Consider the following 24,138-nt stretch of genomic DNA (forward strand, 5'->3'; position numbering starts at 1 on the left):
CAAACAGATTCATCCTGGAGAGGGTTAAACCAAGCTGCTCCTTGGAGGCAAGGATTCTGGGGCTTCGCCTGACATACTTTGGACATTTACAAGGAGGGAAATGTCTTTGGAGAGGGACCTCTGGCTTGGGAGGGTGGAAGGACAGCACAGGAGAGGAAGGCCCTCTCTGAGGTAGATTGATTCAGTGACTGGGGTAATAGGGATAGGTGTGTCAGAGACAATGCAATTGGCATAGGACAGAGCAGGGTTTAGGGCTGTTGTACATAGGGTTGCTATGAGTCACAAGCGATTCAACGGAACATAACAATAACAACAACAACAGGAAGTAACTGAAAATACCAGAGTTTGATTCAGGCACACCTTAGTCTGTAAACTGACATCTTTGCTCTTTAGAGCTTTAAAGACGTTCTTGACAGCAGATGCAACTAACCAGTGCAACACATTCTTTTCATTTCCTGGCTGCTGCTACCAGTAATTGGAAAAAGACGTCCTGATGGGAAAGGCAGAGGGTCAGGTGAAAAGAGAAATACCCTCAATAAGATATTGCCTCTTGGTCCAGTGGTGAAGACTTTTGTTTCCTTGGGGTTGAGATGTAATCCACATTAAAGGTTGTTACTGCATTAGGTCATCTTCACTTTCTACAAACAAGATTGTATCCTCCGCATAATGCATACTTTGGATAAATCTTCCTACAATTTTGATGCCACATTCTTCTTCATCTAGGCCAAGCTTCTCAAGTTATTAACTCAGCATATAGATTGAATAGTTATTGGGGGGAAATAGAACCCTGATGCATAGCCATCTTGATTTTAAATGAACCAATGTTCCCTTGTTGTTTGGACAAGAATTTATTGGTCTAAGCAGAGGTTTCACATGAGCACAATTAAGTGTTCTGGGATTCTCATCTTCCTCAATGTTGTGGTGGTGGTGGTGTACCATCGAGTTGGAGCCAACTCATAGTTGACCCACCAGCAAGTTTTCAGAGGCAGTAAATTAATCACGTGGGAGGAGACTGCCCATCCTTCTCCCTCATTCTCCTCAATAGCAGTCATAATTGGTTACGATCCACACAGATGTTTTTGCATAGTCAATAAAACACAAGTAAACATCCTTCTGGTATTTTCTACTTTCAGTTAAGATTTATCTGACATCAGCAATGATATCCCTGGTGCCATGGCCTCTTCTAAGTCCAGCCTGAATTTCTAGAGATTGTCTAAGTACTGTTCGAGCCATATGAAAAACAACCTTCAGAAATGTTTTACTTGGATCAGAAGGATAATTGATGCCTTTGAGCTGTGATGCTGGAAAAGAGTATTGAATATACTATGAACTGCTAAGAGAACAAACAGGTTCAATCTGAAGGGGGTGAAACCAGGCTGCTCCTTGGAGGCAAGGATTCTGAGGCTTCGTCTGACATACTTTGGACATGTTGCCAGGATGGACCAGTCCTTGGAGAGGAACAGCATGCATGGGAGGGTAGAGTGACAGTGCAAGAGAGGAAGACTCTCGATGAGATGGATTGACTCAGTGACAGGGGTTATGGTGGTAGATGAATCAGAGACAATAAGACTAGCACAGGATAGAGCAGGGTTTAGGGCTGTTGTACATAGGGTCGCTATGAGTCGCAGGTGATGGCACATAACAATGACAACCTTCCTTCCTGGAAATGGGTACAAATACGGATCTCTTCCAGTCAGCTTGCCAAGCAACTGCCTCCCAGATTTCCTACAGTCTGTATCAACTACCTTGTTTTCCTTTTACTGAGTAGATCATTCCTTTTGCTTTGTTTGGGTGATTGGTTTATTTTGCTCTATCATGTCAAAACTTTAAATGCAATCATTTTTGTAAATGTATTTAAAGTACAAGTTATAACAAATGCCGGCGAGGTTGTGGAGAAACTGGAACCCTTATTCACTGTTGGTGGGAGTGTAAAATGGTGCAACCTCTGTGGAAAGTGGTGTGGTGCTTTCTCAAAAAGTTGAAAATAGAGATACCGTTTGACCCATCAATTCCACTACTGGGAATAAACCCTAAAGAGACCATAACTGACATCCAAGCAGATATATGCACACCCATGTTCATCGCAGCTTTGTTCACAATAGCAAGGAGTTGGAAACAACCTAAGTGCCTGTCAACAAATGAATGGATAGAGAAACTATGGAATATTCACACAATGGAATATTATGCTGCATTGAAAAACAAGAAATTCATGCAATAGTTTTAAAAATGGATGACCCCTGAGGACCTTATACTGATTAAAATATCTCAGTCACAAGAGGACAAATATTGCATGGTGCCACTGTTGTAGAATGTGACTGACATCAGGGTTGGGGTAAGACTGAGAAAACCTGGATAGATTATGTATACTGACTTGAAACAGATAAGGGAGAGAACAGTTTAAAAGTCATATATGATAGCATATTATAATTATCACAGGAATCCAGAATTAAGGTTGCATAGTGGAGATTTGCAGTGGGGGGGGCAGGGTCGGGGTCGGGGGGATTGTATATTAACGAAAAAGTTTATCTTTTGCCTTTTAAAGAAAGGAGAGAACTGGGGGGGGGGATAAAGGAAAAAGTGCAACAATGAATGAATGAAAATCCAAAATCTGTAAATGTTCATTTAAATTAATAAAATAATTTTTTTTTAAAGTGCTGCTAATTTTAAAGGCAGAGGTCTGTGGTGGTTCAAATCCCCTCACAGCTCCATGGGACAAAAGTGAGCATCTCCTTCATGCAATTTAAGCCTCAGAAACTGAATGGTGGATCAGCTATGAGTTGGTTCTGACTGAAGGCTGAAGGATTGTGAGTAGAAAGAAAATAGATATAAACTAGAGGCTAGAGTGGCTCCTTTTAAATTCAACCTTACCAATCTGAAACAATAACCATGCATCTGAAATTCAAAGTAAAAAGGTATCTCATTAAAGCTAGTATTTCTGATTAAAAGTACAATAGTATCTCCACATATAAGCTGGTTGAAAAATAAGGCTTTTAGGATTGACTATGTCTGGTCAGCAGCAAAAGTTTGATGGTCTCTTTTTTTCTGAAATTGCTATTTCTCACTATTTTCTGTGAGATTGTATGGCAGTCTAACAGACATTATGCATATCTCCGCTTTGTAACACCCTTCATCACACAACTGCAAACTCTTCTTAAGGGCTCATCAGTTCTTTTCTACATTGCTGCCTAACAACCATCATCTCAACAAAATTAGACATTTGTCCTTACACGTGCCATGGTCTGCTGCAAGAGCTTGCGTGCGTGGACCTCCTGGCCCTGGCCCATGGACACGTAGCGGGTTTCTATTTTCAGTCTCTTCCCCAAGGCAATGATGGAGTCCGTAGGGTCTGAGCCCATCGACAGGAGACAGATGAGTGGCGTTCGGGGATCAGATTCCTCCCACATCTTTTCCAAGTCCAGGATAACGCCTTCAGCATAGTTTTCCCCCATGGAGTCCATGATGTACTTGCGGGCCTAACAAAAAGAGTACATGGGTCACTAAACATAGTTTAACTACTCCATGCATGTAATGCAGTCTGACTTTCCAAAATTCACTTCTATAATTTCTGCCAATGATACCCATGGTAGGTTCCGTTTTTTTGGTTTTGTTTTTATTTTAATAATCATTCTATAAGCATGGGGCCTGTGCTACTGAAGTCGTACAGTTAAAATATAATTAAAATTATAAAAGTTAAAATATAAAATAAACTATGTTTATTGACTTTTTCTCTGAAAGCTATCTGAAATTCTTAATACACATAGGAAATGAAAATGCTAGGAAATTCTATTATTTAAGACATCATAAGAGTGGCATTCACTTCCTAAAACAACATCTCTCCAGAAACTCTATAAACTTTGATAAATGTCAGTAGTTGTAGAGAGGTTTCAGGCCTTTGGTTGTAGGGTTGCTGTGAGTCATGCTCACCTCGAAGATAATAAACAACAACAAGATGAATTTAAATAAACAAGCAAACAGCACAGTTCCTATAATTTAGTTAATTATTGAATGACTATTTGTTGAATGAAATGTGTTAAATATTTATTGAATGAATAAATGAATTTTTAAAGCCTTAGCCTATAAAGAGTCCATGTATGTAATAAAATTTGCATTTTTATGACATTCACCAAAAGCACTTTTTCTTTAAATAATCAATACCACTTTGTACTCCCACAAATTCCTTACCATTCAAAAAACAGAACCACTACTATATAAAAAGCTCAGTTCATTCTATTCAGAGTAATACTACTAAGTTTGGGACAATCTGAAGTTCTCCATGCTGTTTCGTTGTTAGGTGCCATCAAATCATAGCACTCCTATATACAGCAAAGTGAAGCGCTTCATACAATCTTATTTATCAAAATTGACAACGGAGGGGAAATGGATACTGTTGTGGGCTGAATTTCTGTCCCACAAGTATGTACTATGATACAATCCTTTGTCCCTGTGATTGTAATCCCATTTAGGAATGAGTTGGGGTTATTATGTTAATGAAACAGTATTAGGGCAGAGCGTGTCCTAAATCAATCTTTTCTGAGATGTTGTTGTTGTTGTTATGTGCCATCGAGTCACTTGCGACTCATAGTGACCCTATGTACAAGAGCTCTAAATGCCTTTGTATCCTGTGCCAACCTCGCCATCTCAAACACACTCATTCCCATCACTCTACTCACAGAATCTATCCATCTCATCGAGGGTCTTCTTCTCCTGCGTTGCCCATCCATTATGCCAAACATGATGTCCCTCTCCAAGGACCAGTCCCTCCTTGCAACATGCCCAAATCCTTGACTCCAAGGAGCACTCTGGCTTCACCCTCTCCAGGACAAACCTGTTTGTTCTCCTAGCAGTCTATGGTATATTCAACACTCATCTCCAGCACCACAGCTCAAAGGCATCAATTCTCTTTTTGTTATCCCTATTCACTGTCCAACTCTCTGAAGAATACAGCCTGGATTAAGAGCACCTTAGTCTCCAGCTTGACATCATTGCTCTTCAGTACTCTTGACAGTTCCCTGACAGCTGACCTTTCCAGTGCATTTCATCTCCTGATTTCCTGGCTGCTGGTGCCAAGAGTGTTGACCGTGGAGCCAAGCAAACTGAAGCTGTTAACTATCTCAATCTCTTCACCATCCATACTGATGAACAAGCAAGTGCCATCAAAGATGAGGGGCGATAGATACCAAGGCACCTAAAGATTACCAAGGAGCCAGGGAACAGAAGCGAAAGCGACAAAGATCTGCCCTCAGAGCCTAAAGACAGAGAAATCTCCCTAGGCTGGCACCTTGATCTCTGACACTGTGGGGAAAAAAATTACTGTGTGTGAAAGCCACCTCCTTGTGACGTTTTGCCAGAACAGCACTGGGTGACTAAGGCAAATGCCAACTCAGTCTAACCTCCCGAATGACCAGAGGAATTCCACATCCTGATTCCTCTAGGTTTGTGGAGAATCCCAAAGGTTGTTTATTGTTGTTAAGTGCCATCGAGTCCTAGGCATCTCATAGTGACCCTATGAACGAAGGACCTGAACACTTATATAACTTTCATAGTTTCTCCAAGTTCATAGGGTTTCCAGAGGCAAGCTGTTTCAGAAGTGAATTCCACTCCTGCTTCCACGCTTGTTTTAATCGAGGAGCTAGGGAAGGTAAATCTGCTTCAGAGAGCTAGAGCTCTTTGGCCTAGGCTTAATAAGGCAGAGGTAAGATGGGACAGTAACTGAATGAGATAAAGGAGCTTTGCTCAAGAAAGGCAGAGATCAAAGCTGAGGGACAGAGAAGTCTGTCCAAGGTCATGCTGAGGAGGTGTCCAAAGGTGGACAACAGAAATATCCATCTTTGCTAACAGAATGCAAAGAATAAACAAGTGTTCCTTGTTTCTATATTCATAGCAGTGATTCCAAAAGAGCTAGAAGAGCCATCTTTCTTCGAGATCCTATCTTTCCTCAGATCCCAGTTCTTCCCCATAATATCCAGATCATGATATCCATGGCAAAAGAAGAAGCACATCAGCTGAGAAAGTGCAAGCCTTCATGCTTCAATAAGTTTTCAAGATGACTTGGGGCAAAGATGGTCACGTAGTTTTGCATAGGTCCGAAAGCGGAAGTCAAGTTCATTACTGGCCAAGACGGACCAATGCCAAGAAAATAAGCAAGCAGCCTGAGTACCCCCTTCCCAGAGGCAATCACCCCTTTCACCCTTCCTCTCCTTTACTGGTTTCAGTGCATAAGAGAAGTTCTGAAGAGATGGAATTTAGGTCCATTGACTTTAGAGAACAGAATATCATTTCTATTTTATTTTATCCTAACTTGACTTGGTGTACTATCAACATCTTCTAGCTGATAAATATTTACATATTTTTTCTGCAGTCTGCTAGCTGGTATTTAATAAATATATTCATCTGGCCCATTATTTGACTTCCTCAAAGGTCTCCTCTAAATATGCAGACATTTGGTCAGTCACTAAAGAGAACACTTAAGAAGAACCTCTAAGGCAAATGTTTGAGGGTTCCATAAGTTGAAGGTTTATTCTCAGCCATGAGTAACTGTCATTACTCCAGTGTTTCTACAGCATCCTTCATTGGACCCAGATGCTTTCTGCTCCAGCAGAGCAAGGGGTCCAGAATGACCGACTTTATCACAGACTTCAGCAAGGTTTTAACATGGACTTATCATCCAAGTTATAAGCTAACATACACCAAGGGCAAGGTGGTAGATATTTTAGGGTTTACCAGCCACATCATCTCTGCTGCAACTATTCAACTCAACCATTGTTGTAAAAGCTAATAAACTAAAGCGGTTAAGTTGAGCTCCGAACTCATTGCAATCCCTGTGTCAGAGTGGAACTGTGTTTAATGATTGACTTACGGAAAACAGGTCATTAGACTTTCTTCCAAGGAGCCTCTGGACGGACTTAAGCCTCAAAACTTGGTTAACAGCTAAATGCAATAACCACTTATTTGCATGATGCAGAGACTCCAAAAGCAATCATGTTGTTGTTGTTGTTAGGTGCCGTCAATAGAATACGATGCATAGCAACTCCACAGCTTGACAGATAAGAACCCTGTCCTGTCTCATGCCATCCTCAGACTTTCTGAGACACTAGAGTCCACTGTGGCAGTCACTGTGTCAATCCACCTGGTTGAAGGTCTTCTTCTCTTTTGTGGGCCCTTCACCTTTCCAAGCATGATGTCCCTCTCCAAGGAATAGGCCCTCGTCGTAGCAACATGCCCAAAGTATGTGAGATGAAGCTTCAATATCTTTGCCTCCAATGAGCACTTTGGCTGCACTTTCTACCAAAACAAGCAGTTATCATAGATAATATATTTTAAAGTGATCATGGACATATTTTAATAAAATTATGTAGAGACCTAAGTGTTATGACAGTTTTATAACTTTCATGTCACAAAATATTATCTGGATTTATTTGTGGTGTTGTCACAACACTTGTGACTCATAGTAACCTCATGTATAATAGCTCTATCCTGGGACAACTTTATTTACTATCTCTAACACACCCACTCTCATTACCCCAGTCACTGAATCAATCCACCTCATCAATGGTCTTCCTCTCTTTCTCTGTCCCTCTACCCTTCCAAGCATAATGTTCCTCTCTAAGGACTGGTCTCTCCCTGCAACATGTATGTCAGAAGAAGCCTCAAAATCCTTGCCTAAAAAAAAATCCTTGCCTCCAAGGAGCAGCCTGGTTTCATCCTCTCCAGGACAAACTTGTTTATTCTCCTGGCAGTCCATGGTATATATTCAACACTCTTCTCCAGCACCACAGCTCAAAGGCATCAATTCTCTTTCAACCTTCATCATTGCCTAGCTTTCTGATGCCTAGCAAGCAGACAAATATTAGTCTCCAGACTGATGTCATTGCTCTGGAGAGGTCCCTGACCTCAGACTTTCCCAATGCAACTTGTATTTTGATTTCCTGGCTACTGGTATCAAGAGTGTTGATTGTGGCGCCAAACGAACTAGAGCTGTTAACAATCTCAATTTCTTCACCGTCTATCATAATGCTATCAATTGGTCCAGTAGCGAGCATCTTTGCTTTCTTGATGTTGAGCTTCAATCCATATTAAATGCTTTTTATCCCTAAGAAATAGGGAGAGCTGGTAGCCTAGTGAATAAAGAGTTACGATGCTAACCTAAAGGCATGTAGTTTGAATACCCTAGCTGCTCCACAGGATAAAAATGAGCAAGTTATTCCCACGCAATTTAAAGGCCTGAAAATGACTGACAGTTCTGTTTTGACTTGACTTCTGGTCTGACTTGACAGCACATAACAACAACATTTAGAAATACAAAAATTGTTCTCAGCACACAGGCTTGGCTTTCAGAGGTGAGACAATATCAAGATTGTAATTTCAAGGACCTGCAACAGTTTTAAAGTCATTCACAGTGCTGACTGCAATATCTCCTGACATCACAGTGAAATTCCAGCTGGGATAAGGTGTGAGTGGGACAGCTGAGTCATCCTCTTTCACCATGAAAGCAACTACATTCCCAGAGACCCTACAGGATGACCACTCGGGCTCCCCAGCCAGAACCATACCGCATGGTCATCCACAGCTGGAAGGAACTCTGGGAAACAGTCATCATTTACTGATGACAATGCTTAGGCAAGCAATGAAGAATGAAACTGCAATGTGAATGGGTTAATCTGCCAACAGTGACTTCTACATTGCCATATTTTATAACCAGAATTACCCTCGGTTTTTGACCTGATAAGATCTTCACTGTTTCTTGCTGTTTGTTCCTCTATAAATTATGCTGAAGGGCAAAAGTTTCTAAAAAGTCATTGAACAAAACAAGTGAAGAAAATTCAATCTACTTATCTTTTTTCCTTGTAAAAGTGAAATAAGTTATAATCATGTGATTATAGCAATGGAGAAAAAAAGAATCCATTTCGATGAAGATGCAGGAGCTGACGGAGCATGGTCAAGCACTGTGATTTTAAAAATGAGACACACAGAAAGAAATAATGGTTTTTAAGAACTGAAATATGTCTTAAAAACAGAGCACAAAAAGAAGATTGGTTCATAAGCCTCTCTCAGACAATGAATTGGTAAGTGGTCTCCTGTGAGTCAGTCTTTGTTTACTTGCCCATAAAATGATAACCTTTTCTATTTAAAAAAGCATAATTTTAATTGTTTGTTCTGAAATCTTATGATTCTATGTCTTCAATACTATATGCATAGACAATAATTAGCCAATTTTTCATTCTGATTTTTATTTCAAGAGCTTTCTTTTTTTTGAGAAGCTACTGTGCACCAGGCAGTGGATGCACCAAGGATCAATCTCTTGCCAAAGGAACTATTTGCTGAGGTTTCAGATTGGAGTATATTTCCCCCCCCCAGATGATCCAATCATATCTTTTTTTTTATTCTTGTTGTGTACCATCGAGTCATATCCAATTGGTACAGGAGGAGACTGCCCCGCTTTCTCCAGTAGAGCATCTGGTGGATTAGAACAATGTTCCTTTGGGATTGCAGTGCAGTTTCTGGCCACTAGGCCTCCAGAGCTCCCTCCAGTTCTTTCAATGGTAGGTTTGCTTCAAGTTACAGAAACATCAAATGTGATCTAAAGAACCTGCAAGTTCCTCTCACCAACTCATTATCTCACTTGATACCTCACATCGCTGAACTCGCTCCTTTAGGAAATATCTCTAGAATGTCAAGTTTAAGGATTCAACTGTGAGAGGTGCACAAGAGCCAGCCTAGCCAGCTACCTGATCCTGCCCAACATCTGCTCACAGCTACCATTAATCTGTCATACTAGCTGAGAGCCAGAAGCAGACTTTATGGGCAGTGCTCTGGGGAGGAAGTCATTAAGCACTGCTGACAGGAGAGGATGGTGTAGAACTCAGGCCAGACCCAAAGATGCCTGTTCTGGTTGAGTCTACCCAAGCTCATGTGTTCCACTAGGAGCAAAGAATAAGTTTTAGCCTTAAGAGCGACCAAGACAAAAATGTCAGTTCCCAATTCTACCTGAGACATCACAGGTCAGGCTGTAGCCTGGCTCTTTCCTGAAATCATGTACGTCAACATCTCTGGTGGAGTCTTCCCCTCTACACACATCCTCACACTGAGTACTTCTCATCACCTCTAGCTTTGAGGTCACCCTTATTCAGGATGACAGAAGAAGAACTGAGGACTCTGAGCTGTACTATTGAAGAAGACTACTGAACATCCATCCCATGGACGGCCAAACGAACAAACAGGTATATCTTGGAGAAAGTGTCCCTTGGAGGCAAAAATGATAAAGCTTCATTTCACATACTTGGAGAATGTTCCTCGTTGTTGTTGTTGTTAGATGCCATCGAAGCTGAATATAATTCATAGTGACCCTATGAACAAAAAAATCTGAACACTGTTCTATCCTGTGTCATCCTCACACTTCAAGACACATAAGAGCCCATTGCAGCAATCCAGCAATTACTGTGTCAATCCACCTGGTTGAGGGTCTTCCTCTCCTTTGCCGACACTCCACCCTTCCCAGCATCATGTCCTTCTCCAAGGAATAGTCCCTCCAAGCAACAAGCCCAAAGCTACATCATTCTTGCCTCCAAAAAGCACTCCACCTGTACCCTCTCCAAAACCTGTCTGTTTGTTCTCTTGGCCGTTCATGGCATGTTCAGAGCTCTTCTCCAACAACACAGCTCAAAGGTGTCAATTCTTTTTCTGTCTTCCTTATTCATTGTCCAGTTCTCAGATGCACAACAAGGAATTGGAAAGACCATGGCCTGAATCAAGAGGCTATTCCTTAAGAAGTATGGACATCATGCTTGGAAAGATGGAGGGTCAGTAAAAGAGAGGAAGACCTTCAACGAGATGGACTGGCACAATGAGCGGGCTCGAGTGTATCAGAAAGTGTCAGATGACATAGGATAGGACGGGGTTCAGACTTGTTGTTTATTGGATCACTATGTGAAACCTATGCTTGGAGGCAGTCATCAGAATAAAGCAAGGAAACACTGCAGGTTCAAAATCAGAAAAGGAGTGTGTCAGGGATGTGTCCTATCTCCATTCCTTTTCCATTTGTACACAGAACAGATCATCAAAGAGGCTGGACTCTATGTGGAGGAATGTGGCATCAGGAGTGGATGGAGAGTAACCAGTAACCTGCATTACACAGATGATACAACCTTACTTGCTGAAACTGTGGAAGGCCTAAATAATTTGCTGCAGAAGATCAAGGACTGTAGTCTGCAATGCGGATTGAAGTTCAACATCAGAAAACAAAGATTCTCACAATGGGCCAATTGGCAGCAGCATCATAGAAAGAGAAGAGACTGAGATCGTTAACAATTTCAGCTTGCTCAGTTCCACAATCAACACTCTTGGCACCATCAGTCAGAAAACAAAAAAGATTAATTGCACGAGGTAAGTTTGCTCTCAGGGACCTCTCCAAAATGCTAAAAAGCAATGATGTTAGTCTAGAGACTGAAGTTCACCTGACTGATGTCATGGTATTTACAACTACTTTCTATATACATCAGAGAGCTGGACTATGATTAAAGATGATAGAAGAATCGATGCCTTTGAGTTGTGGTGCTGTAAAAGAGTTCTGAACATATCATGGACTTCCAGGAGAACCAACTTTCTCCTTGAGGCAAGGATTTTGAAGCTCTGTCTCACATACTTTGGGCACATAGCCAGGAGGGACCAGTCCTTGTAGAGGACATCATGCTTGGTAGGGTGGAGGGACAGTGCAGGAGAGGAAGACCCTGGTTTAGGCAGAGGGACACAGTAACTGAAGCAATAGGATTAGCTGGTTAGAAGTCAGTGAGACTGGTTCAGGATCAGGCACTAGCACATAACAACAACAACAGCAAGCTTAGAGGTGTATTATGTATTAAATTATGTCCTTATTCCTCAAAAAATATGTGTTGAAACCATAGCCTCTGTACTTTAGAATATGATCTTGTTTGGAATTAGAGGTCTTTCTTTTGGCTTTATTAATGAACTCATATCCGTGTAGGGTGGGTCCAAAGCCCAATCACTTCTGAGTTCTAAAACAGAAGATATGAGAGAGAGAGAGAGAGGAGGGAGGTGGGAGAGGGGGAGAGAGGGGAGAGACAGACCGACAGACCGACAGACATGTATCTACAGCCAGGAACAATGAGGGTTACTGGCACCTCCTTGAAGCTGAAATAGACAAAACAAACACCTCCCCCTAGACCCATACCCTGAATCCAGACTTCCCATTTCCAGACTTATAACAAATTAATTTCTGTTTTTTAAAGTCACACACTTGTGGTATTTCTGTTACAGTAGCTCTAGGAAACTGAAACTAATGTTATCCTGAAGCCCATGAGAACCCACTGAAGAGTAAAAATACCAAGGAACAATTTGATCATATTTTCATTTCTTCCTGTGTTTTAAGGATGGACTAGAATGAGCAGTGGGCACACAAAGGGCGACCAGTCAGGAGGACATTGGGGGATGAGACTTGAGTCGACAGTGGCCAAAATGAAGATGATCATATTGCAAAAGAGCTTTGTAAACCTTAAATTGTATTATTGAATGAAATACATTTTCTATGATAGAGAAGGTGGAAAAGGGAGTGAGAGAGAGGGAGAAAGATAGCCAGGAAGGAAGAAGCAAAAAGAACTTGACTTTCCCTGCTACCCTGCCATTAAATAAGGCCACATTTCGGCAACTCACTCGGGCAGGATAAAAGTAATGAGGTGGAGAAGAAAAAATAAAAGAAGGGTATTCCCAGGGCCATGAGTTGCAAAACTCATTTTTCTTTTCTCAGTAAATCACTGAATGTAGTTGTGTTCACATTTCTGCAGTACCTAAGTGAACGTGGTGGTGGTTACACGACAAGAGTTCACCGCTCCCTCTGGAGACGGAAAGGAGGAACTTCCCGCATTCATTCCATTACACAGGCCAGCCCATTATTACTCCATGGCGGATTTGGAGAAGCCCATGAGGAATCAACCTGTTCTGAATACTGGTACTTGTCTCTGTATATGTGAACGTAAAGCTCAACTGACTTTTAAGATGGTGCTAGGACAGCAGATTGAGGGTCTTTGAAAAGATAAGACTTTCCAGGGGCAGGATTCACAAGGAAAATGGAAAGAAATAGAAGGAGAACTAGTAAAACATATATGAGGATTCAGCGGGGGCAGAGCTGAGGATGGGTAGGGGTGAAACCACAGGGTTGCACAGTTTGGTTGATAGAGGGAGGGAGGGAATAAAATGGGAAGGATCCAGGTGAAAAGACAGGGTAATGATGGGCAAGGTCCAATGGTGATTAATTTTATAAAATAAAATTACATGGGAATCATTGTATGAAACACAATGTGAATGAAGAACAGTGTGAAACACAATATACACAGACTTTTTAAGCAAACTAATAAAAAATTAACAGTTATAAATGTACACACATTTAGGGTTGTGACAGTTCCAGGGTAAATGACTAAGAATTGCAGAAAGGTGAGTCTTCCTCCAGTCTACCTGTCTTCCTACATGCTTTATATTTTTCCTGTGAAAAGTAACGTTACTACTACCAGTAAAATGGAATAACCATATAATCTTTTATTTGGTATAAAATACTACAGAAGAAGCATACATTATTGTGCAAGCCAAATGCATAAGCGGGAACTGGGTGAGAAACAGAACAAGCCAGCCTTCCTCGTGACAGATCACAAGGAATGAAGTGTTCCCTGCAAACAAGGACCTCTGCCTTCAACATTCCACAGATGGGGTGTTATGCCTGTGCTTTGCAAATCATTCTATATCTGAGACTAGAAAAGAATGTCAGCAGAAGATCACAAAGAGAAAAATATACACTCATTAGTAAAGAATTTTTTCTTTGATTTACTATCTTTGTTGTTGTTATGTGACATCTAGTCACCTGCAACTCATAGTGACCCTATGTACAACAGCCCCAAAACCTGCTCTATCCTATGCCAGTCTGTGTTGACACACCTACCCCCATTACCCTAGTCACTGAATCAATCCCTCTCATTGAGGGTCTTCCTTTCCTGGGCTGTCCCTTCACTCTCCCAAGCATGACATCTCTCTCCAAGGACTGGTGCCTCCTTGCAGCATGTCCAAAGTATGTCAAATGAAGCTTCAGAATCCTTCCCTGTAAGAAGCAGCCTGTTTTCACCCTCTCCAGGACTAGCCTGTTTGTTCTCTTAGCAGTCCATGGTATATTCAATACTCTTCTCCAGCACCACAGCTCAAAGCCATCAATTCTCCTTCTATCATTCCTAGTCAATGTCCTGCTCTCTGAGGTATAGTAAGTGATTGCAAAGATCATTGCCTGGATCAGGCACATCCTAGTCTCCAGACTCACATCATTGCTCTTCAGTACTTTGGAGAGGTCTTCGACGGCAGACTTTCCCAATGCAATTTATCCTTTAATTTCCTGGCTGCTGGTAGCAAGAGTGTGGATTGTGGAGCCAAGCTAACTATAGTTGTTAACAATCTCAATCTCTTCACCGTTTACCATGATGCTGCCAATCGACCCAGTGGGGAGAATCTTTATTTTCTTGATATTGAACTTCAATCCATATTGAAAGCTGCAGTCCTTGACCTTCTGCAGCAAGCACTTTAGTTCCTCCTCAGTTTCAGCAAGCAGGATTGTGTCATCTGTATTCATACTATTTCCTAATAAAAGCTAAAATTAGTCTTAGCTCTGCGCTGCAGTCTCTGAGAGATTAGCTCCCTGCTTACTCTCCTTCAGGTGTTATTCCCGGTGTCCATGTCTTTTCTTTGTTCCTGGTCAAGAATGTATTATCTTCATAGTATAATCTATTTTTCCAGCTTATAAACATGATTTTTAAATTTATTCTTTCTACATTTGGGCCAAATAAAATGAATAAATAGTTGAGTGCACATGTATTATCTCAGAAAATTTATTTATTATTGATTATTACATGTTTTTGATAAAAAGTGGGAGATGAGCAATTGTTTTCCATGTGATTGTTGTTGTTGTTAGGTGCCATTGAGTTGAGTACGACCCATAGCAACACTATGAACTAAAAGATCTGAACCCAGTCCTGTCCTGCACTATCCTCACACTTCCTGACACACAAGAGCCCACTGCAACGCTCACTGTGTCAATCCACCTGGCTGAGGATTTTCCTCTCCTTTGCCGACCCTCCACTCTTCTCAACATCAAGGCCTCCCCCAAGGAATAGCCCCTCCTAGCAATATGTCTGAAGTATGTGAGCCAAAGCCTCATCATTCTTGCGTCCAAAGGGCACTCTGGCCACACCCTCTCCAAAACATATTTAGTCATTCCCTTGGCCGTCCATGGGATGTTCAGTGCTCTTCTCCAGCACCACCGCTCAAAGGCGTCGATTCTTTTTTTGTCATTTTTATTCATTGTCCAAGTCTCAGATGCATATATGATTACTGGCAAGATCATGGCCTGAATCAGACGCACCTTAGTTCTCGAACTGACATCACTCCTCAATAATTTGGAAAGGTCTCTAACTGCAGATTTTCCCAGTGTAATGTGTCTCCTTATTTCCTGACTGCTCATACCAAGTGTGATAACTGTGGATCCAAACAAGATCAAGCTATTGACAGTTTCAATCTCTTCTCCATCCATCATGACACTGCCTATTGGTCCAGTGGTAAGAATCTTTGTTTTGTTGATACTGAGATGCTGAAAACCTGCTGTAAGATATGAGTCAATTTTAACTTGGCAATGAGAGAGAAAGAATTGATAAATAATTACACAATAAAATAAATAATTAAATAAATAGAAATCTATCAGAATCCCATTGAGATTAATATTTTGTTGTTGTTGTGTGCTGTTGAGTTGGAACCGATCCATAGCTGACCTTCTGACAGGTTTTCAGTTAATTCTATGGGAGAAAATTGCCCATCCGTCTTCTGTGAAGTAGATAGTAGCTTCAAACAGCATGCCTCTGGGATTACAGGACAGTTTTTTGCCACTAGGCCAACAGAGATTAACATTTTAAGTGTCTAAATTTAAAAGGCTATTCTCCTTATTGGTGGCATAGATCAATGGTGATTGATTTTATAAAACACAGTGTACATAAATGATTGTATGAAGAAAAATGGGAAGAAGGAATATGTGAAGCAAACTACATGAATGAACCACTATGTATATGAATCTTGTGTGCAAACCAATATTATAAACCTAGAAAATAAAAGTAATTCATGATCAAAAAATATTATTTCCCTCACTTTCTCACGTGACCCCCTCCCTTGGCCTCAGCCCCTTCTCTTTTCCTTCTCTCTCACCTGGGCAATGGTTCGATCAGGACACCAGGATCTAATAAGCAGGAGGCGTCGGAAGCAGTCAAGAGACTTATCATAGGCATTGGGAAGAGGCTCTTCTTCGGGGTTTTCCTTATCAAACCAAATTTTCCACATTTTCTCATTTCTTGAAATCTGCAAATACCAGTGGAGAAGAACCATGTCACACTACACAAACATCTTTCAGGAACACCTCACAGATATTTGTCCTCTAACATGCTGACAGTTCTAGAAATACACCAACGTTCCATTCCTTCTCTATTCTTTGACGTGGTGCACAACATACCAGGCTGCTAACTGAAAGGTCAGCAGTTCAAATCCACCAACTGCTCTGCCATATATGGATAAGCAGTCCTCTTTCATTAAGGTTTACAGCCTGGGAAGGCAGATGAGGGGTGACTGTAAATTGTAATCAATTTATAAGCAACAGGTTTGGGGAGTATGGAATAAGGAGCCTTGGTGATGTAGCAGTACACTAAGTGTTAGACTGCTAACCAAAAGGTTAGTGGTTCAAATCCATTGATTCTTCATTGGGAGGAATATGTGGAAGTTTGCAGCTGTTACTATTTACAGCTTTAAAAACCCGATTGGGAGTTGTCAGAGGGACATAACCTCCTTAATAGTGGTGGACTGGCTTAGTTACTAAGAAATCTAGTGTCAAATAAGTGTAATTTGCTCCAAGGTGATTTGTTTTCACATCAGCCTATTACAAGCTTTCAACACAGGGAGACGCCTAGATTGTTAACTATTTTTTCTGGGTTTTTGTAAAAAAAGAAAAAAACTTAAAAAAAGAAAGCACTGAAGATTCATTCTAATAATTTGAAGGAAGCCTGATTTGTTCCACACAATCTTTTCAAGATGAGGGACCAAGTTGCAGCGATCCATTTTTCTCATTTTCCCCAATGCCATTCCTGGCACAAATGAAGACTATTCATGCAGGAGGATTCTTGAGTGATACATTTTAGTCAATATTGTATCAATCTAAAATAATATTAAATACACCATTTAACTGCATCATTCCATGAATGACCAGATGCCTGATACAGTTAGATAATTGGAAAAGGGGGGAAAGACTTACCCATTATCCTTTGGAGCTTATTAGAAAACAAAGAAGCACATAGGATAGGGGGAAGAATCAAGGAAACCATTGAGCAGAGAAAGGCTGTAACCAAATATACTCTTAAATTCTACAGAATGTTGTTTCCTTTCCTTAAACGCACAACAGTATTGCTTGGTGTTTATTCAATGGAAAAACAATTTCAGGTATTTATTTAGAAAATCTCATTTAAAGAAAAATAGTTATAAGCTCTCTCAATCATGAAAGATTACACAATGTGGACACATTTCGGGCATGAAATGTAATCTCTAGAATTTAGAAATAGATAAAGCTCCCCTGTGAAGGGTAAGACAAGCCTAAATGAGAAAAAAAGCTGCACCATTGAAAAGTTCCCAAAATAAAGTTATTTGACCTGAAAAAATGATTTGTCTTTGTAGCAGCCAAGAAATAAAAAATATGCAATGCATTGGGCAAATATGGTATCAAAGACCTCTTTAAAGTGCTAAAGCGCAAGTATGTCAGTTTAAAGACTAAGGTGGGCCTGGCTAATGGCTTTTACAGTTGTTTCATATACTTATGAAAGTGAGACGTGAATAAAGGAGCCCAAAGAAGAAGTAATGCCTTTGAACAGAGATGCTGGTAAAGAGTACTGACTATACCATGGATGCCCAAAGAACAAATAATTTTGTCTAGAAATAAGCGCAACCACAGTGTTCTTTAGACCATACTTTGAACAGATTATCAAAAAGTCCTGGAAGGGGAAGTACTGTTTGGATAGATGGAGGGTCGGAGAAGAAGATGACTGTCAAGGTTATGGATTGACAGAGGGACCACCCAGTGGGTTCAGCACAGCAGAGATTGAGCAGATGCTGTATGACTGCAGGTTTTCAGGATGTTGTGCACAGGGCTGCTTTGAGGTTACTAAAAGGTTCCTAACAATAACAACAACAAACATTACCAGGTGTATTTATTAACCAAATGCAAAAACAGCAGGATCAAGACATCCAGTCAAGTTAAATACAAGATTCAAATACCAACCTTCAAACATTTTTCTGTTTGAAAAAATATTTTAAAGTTGTAGCTGAATAAGATCAACTTTTGCATCATTTTACTTTTATCTTGTTTGGTACCTGATCCTCAAGAGACTGTCTCCTGGCTTGTCCCAATCCCACCACACACATCATCTTTTGTTGCTGTTTTTGTCATGTGCTATTGAGTTGTTTGAGACTTATAGTGACTCTATGTACTGTAGATCTGAAGTGTGCTCTATCCTGAGCCGCTCTCACTGTCACAGGCATACCCACCCCTATCACCTCAGTCACAGAGTCAATTCATCTCATCCGGGGACTTCCTCTCTTGAGCTGAGCTGTCCCTCCACCTTTCCAAGCATGATGTCCTTCTCCAAGGACTGGTCCCTTCTGGCTAAGTGACCAAAGTACATGAAACAGAACTGCAAGATCTTTGCCTCCAAGGAGTAGCCTGGTTTCACCCTCTCCAAGACGAAACTTTATTTTCTCTTGGCAGTCCATGCTGTGTTCAATATTCAATACTCTTCTCCAGCACCACAACTCAGGAACTAGATTATTATGCAAGGAGAATAACTTCTAAAGTTAAGAGTCTAAATGTTTGCATTTAAATCGTAACAAGATGCCTCATGAAAGTAGACTAATAGAGGAACAAAATATGAGGAAGTAAAGTAACTAAGAAGCCAGAACGGAATTTTGGTATGCAGAGACTGGCTGTGCATTTTCAGTCCACCTAATCTTTCTAAAGAAGGCACAGCTTCTTGCACATAGCTAATTAGTTACTCTTCTCTCTCTGTTCTTCCTGCGCTGGACTCCAGGTGGTGATGCTGACATGTGGCTCAGGACAGCTTTAGTTAATCTTCTAGGACACGTTTCTTCCAGGAAGACCTGTCTGCAGTCGTTAGAGTGTCTGTTAGCAGAATTGGGCTCAGCCAAGAGAAAATCAGGGACAGGAAATAGCATTTAAGGAGTGATAATATTAGAAAGATAACATTAGGGAGCTCTGGTGGCCTGCCTAGTGGTAAGAAGCTGTGCTGTGATTCTCAAGACATATGGTTTGAATCCATCAGTTGCTCCATGGGAGAAGGATGGGCAATCTCCTCTCGTGTGATTAACTGCCTCTGAAAACCTGCTGGAGGGTCAGCGATGGATCGGCTCCAACTTGATGGTACTCAATAACAACAACAACAACAACAACCTCATCTTCCACAAAAACTGTAGCTAGTGAGAGATCAGAAAGCTGTCCACAGTTTATTCAAAACACAAGTTACCTGATCCAGAACATCTGAAAACTGCCTAAGTTTGCTGAGTTCCACTAAATTCAGCCATGTCATATCCAGGACCCATTTCGATGGTTTAGCAGGGCAGCCTTTGAGGTCCAGTGAGGCACCACCTTTAAAAGGAAACATACACATCATCATATTTTTCTCATTACAGCTTGTTCGGCTCCACAATCAACACCCTTGACACCAGCAGTCAGAAAGTCAAAAGATGAATTACGTTAGAAAAATCTGCTGTCAGACACCTCTCTCAAGAGTACTGAAAAACAACGATGTAAGTCTAGAGACTAAGGCATGCCTGATCCAGGCCATGGTCTTCACAATTACTTGCTATGCAACAGAGATCTGGCCAAGACTAAGAATTACATAAGAATCAATGCCTTTGAGTTGTGGTGCTAGAGAAGAGTCTTGAATATACATACCATAGACTGTCAAGAAAACAAATAGGTCTGTCTTGGAGAGGGTGAAACTAAGTTTCTCCTTGGAGGCTAGGATTTTGAAGCTCCATCTCACATACTTTGGGCACATGGCCAGGAGGGACTGGTCTTTGGAGAAGGACATCATGTTTGGAAGGGTAGAGGAACAGTGCAGGAGAGGAAGACCCTGGATGAGGTGGATTCATACAGTGACTGGGGCAATGGGGGTAAGTGTGTTGGAATCGGTAAGACTGGCTCAGGACAAGGCAGGTTTCAGATCTATTGTATATAGGTCCGCTATGTGTATCAGGTGACTCAACAGCATATAATGACAACAACTAATAATCTATTTTGTGTATATTAATTATAATTGTTTTACTAGCCAGCCACATACTCAACTAAGTGATAGACTTCTAGATTTAATAAGGCAATAGATGATTTGAAGAGGAAGAAATATACTTAAGACATAGTAAGCTCTGTCTGACATAATTTGGGCATGCTGCCAGGAGGGGCCAGTCCTTGGAGAAGGACATCATTCGCGGAAGGGTGGAGGGACAGTGCAGGAGAAGAAGAACATGGATAAGATGGATTGACACAGTAACTGGAGGAATGGGGGTAAATGTGTTAGAGACGATGAGATTGGCTCAGGATAGGATAGGGTAAAGAGCTGTTGCACATAAGGTCACTATGAATTTCAGTTGACTTTACAGCACATAACAACAACAGCACTGTGAAGAGCTCTGTTGCTGTAGTTCGTTGTGAGGTGATTAACTCAAAGCCTTTCTGACAGTTCCAATCCACCAGGGGTCCCATGGGAGAAAGAGGGGCAATACCTTCTTATGTGGTTTGCAGCCTCTAAAAACTCACTGGAGGGTCAGCTATGAGTCACTTCTAAGTCGATGGCAAATCCTTTAAGACAACTACCCACCACCTATCTTCAGTCTGCTGTACTGTGGTGCTTGTAAACTGCTATATTGCATGGCCAACTATACAGGACAAGATTCAATAAAGCTTCCAAACTAGACTCAGGGTGAAGTCTCTCTCAGGGAGGAGTGATAGGGAATGGCAAAGGACACACGGACAAAGAAGATTAATCAGAACTGGCTTTGACAAGTACTGTGGCATTTGGACAAGAACAAACTGGGAGGAGGGTAGAGAGAATAGTGCAACAATGAATGAATGGAAACCCAAAATCTCTGTAAATGTTTATGAAAATTAATAAAATATAATTATAGAAAAAAATAAAAAAAGGAAGAAAGACCTGGTAATCTACTCCCAAAATACAGTCAATGAAATTACAAGAGAGCTCTGTCCAATACAGACTGGAAGATGAGCCCTCTAAGGTTGGAAGACACTTGAAAGACACATTGACCACAAGAATGGACACTACTGAAACACACCATCAGTCAGGCGAACAAGGCAAAATTGTGGTTCTGTTACACACAGAGTCGCTATGAATGTGAGCCGCTAGACTACAAGTAATAATACGTCCATGAAGTCAGAAAGACCCTAATTTCTGTCCTTGGGCCACCCTGCAAATGTCTAGGACAAGTCATCTCTTCGGGCATCTGAAACCAATCTAGCTGAGTTCTGTGATGATGACAGGCAAGCACCCAATGGAAAGTCGAGGACATATCAGCAGTGACGATATTATTTACATCCATACTGAATCCGCTCCAAGGGCTCTGTGATAAAACATAATTTATATTCAATCTACTCAAGCGCAGGAAACACTTCTATTTGGTGTTAAAGCTTCACTTTTGTCTGGTGACTCATCTAAGGCTATGTAACTTGTCTCATAAATTAATGTCAATTAAAAATGCCATTGCTTCCCTCTGCCAAAAAAACAAATGGTTACTCAATCATATTTAAATGTGAAAAGTTACCTACCAAGTCTTCTATAGTAGAAAATGTATTGTTTAATAAATAACTTCCCCACTAGTTCAAATAAATTATATTCTTGAAGTATTCCAAGGAAAAATATCCCTAGGCACCATCTTTAAATCATATATCTAATCCATTTGACTATCCTTAAAATTCCTTTTTTAAAAAAGAATTTTAAAAAACAGATCGTAATGTTGAGGATATTTATGAGTCAATCTCTACTGTAGCCAGGTGCCAGGCTGACTCTTAAATTGTTATTTCTTGCCAAGCCTATCTTAGCATATTTCCAAGAAAATAAAGGTGGCCTTGAAGTCATTCAAGTGGAAATATTATCTCATAAAAAAAAAAAGCCACTGTTTTAACACTAGACAGCAGTTAAATACCTAAAGACAAAGTTGTACCAATTTCCGGGCAAATGATTATTTTCCAAGAAGCTGAATGGAATAAGGTATTAAGTAGAACATTGATGAAAGGTTATTCAGTTAGAGAAAGACCAGACGCTTAAAGGACAAGGCACTGGCCATCCTTTAGTATAGGGTAGCTGTCATGAGGGTGGGAGTTCAGTGGTAGAATTCTCATCTTCCCAGAGGGAGACCTGAATTTGGTCTTGTCCAGTGTATCCCATGCACAATCATCTGGCAGTGAGAGATTATATGCTGCTAGGAGGATGAGCCAATTTCAGCCAATATAAACCCTCTGGATCACAATGGCCCAATGTACTCAACAGTCAATCATTGGGATGGTACAGGATTGGGCAGAATTTTATTCCATGATCCATGGGGTCACTAGGAGTCATGGACCAATTTGACGACAACTTACCGCAAGAACACTGAATACAATTTTTGAAAAGTATACAATGGACACACAGAATGGCTTTAATTGGAACAGTGGAAGGGACATATTCCTGATTATATAATCATAGAGTAAAGGCATTCATGTCTATAAAATAATAACAAGATGCAGTCTCAAAATTAGGAAGAGTTGTGGTCTATCTAGCATCCTTTTAAATCTTGCTCTGTGGGGAAAAAATAATCTTTAGCAAAATATTTTATAAGCATGATAAATGTAAAGAATAATTTATACAAATTGTACCACACACTATATGGATTACATTTCCATTTGAGAACAAAAACCTTTCACAACTGAGCCAATAAACAGCATCGGATGTGATCTTCCGATCCATAATCTACGTCCAAGGAAGCAATCATACGACACATTGGGCAAATCTTCTGTCAAGGACATTGTTAAAGTGTTGAAATTCAAGTTTCATCAGTGTTTTGTAGTGTTTCAAGGTGTTACGTCTACTATGAATCATAACCAACCGGTTAGTTAACACCTAATAACAATCTAAAAAACCAAAACCCAACCAACCCATTGCCATTGAGTTGAAACCAATTTCTAACGACATAGATCAGGAAGAGACTGCTCATGTTTCTCCGGCAAAGCCACTGGGGGATTAGAAACACCTGTCTTGGTTAACTCGTTACTGATTAGGGAGCCCCTCTAACAATAATGTTGCTCTATGTCAGGGCCATTCATAGTGGATTCCTCCAGCAGGCGTTCTGAGGCAGTAAATCTCAAAGGACGAGATTGTCCACCTTTCCGCCTTACAGTGGCTGGTGAATGGAAACCTCGTGCCTTTGTTTTGACGGTGAATTTACTTAGTGAATTTACTTACCACTAAGCCAAAAGAGCTCCCTAAAATAATAGACTGCATGATTTATTTCTTTTCTTATTTTTACTTTTTTGTTGTTGTTGTTATTACTCGAGAGAGCTCTGGTCTAGCTCTTAAGTGCTATGGACCTTAAGATGTCCACAGGAAGTTATGTTGCTAGGCTACAGGCATCACCTCTTGGGGAGTTCAAATCCACTAGTGACCCCTAGGAAGAAATCTCCTCCTGTGCAAATAGGGCCTCTCCAAAGCCAGCTGGAGAGAAACAACAAGTCCGTTTCAATGAATCCATGTCAATGAGTTTGGCTACTGCTTATTTTATTATTTTGTACACATACAGAGAGCTATAGGGAGCTCTGGGGCTTAGCAGTAAGGAGGTGCACTGCTAACACAAAGGCATGTGGTTCAAATCCACCAGTTGCTCCATGGGAGAAGGATGAGTGATCTCCTCCTATGTGATTTACTGCTTCTAAAAACCCACCGTAAGGTCAGCTATGAGTCCATTCCAACTCAGCAGTACATAATGATAGATAGATAGATAGATAGATAGATAGAT

General features: G+C 40.8%; 1 protein-coding gene across 1 annotated transcript in view; it reads right to left on the minus strand.

The window, feature by feature from the left end:
- The window catches only part of DNAH5 (dynein, axonemal, heavy chain 5), a 382,826-nt gene that overhangs the window by 47,786 nt on the left and 310,902 nt on the right, over positions 1-24,138 (minus strand). Inside the window, exons 69-71 of the mRNA XM_006895016.1 lie at positions 19,602-19,723; positions 16,234-16,383; positions 3,228-3,473 (exon numbers count right to left, since the gene is read on the minus strand). Coding sequence (XP_006895078.1) covers positions 3,228-3,473; positions 16,234-16,383; positions 19,602-19,723 — 518 coding nt within the window. The remainder of the gene's footprint in view (positions 1-3,227; positions 3,474-16,233; positions 16,384-19,601; positions 19,724-24,138) is intronic.

The sequence above is a fragment of the Elephantulus edwardii genome, unplaced genomic scaffold, assembly GCF_000299155.1.
Source record: "Elephantulus edwardii isolate Elephantulus edwardi_28Jun2011 unplaced genomic scaffold, EleEdw1.0 scaffold00153, whole genome shotgun sequence".
Taxonomy (NCBI): domain Eukaryota; kingdom Metazoa; phylum Chordata; class Mammalia; order Macroscelidea; family Macroscelididae; genus Elephantulus; species Elephantulus edwardii.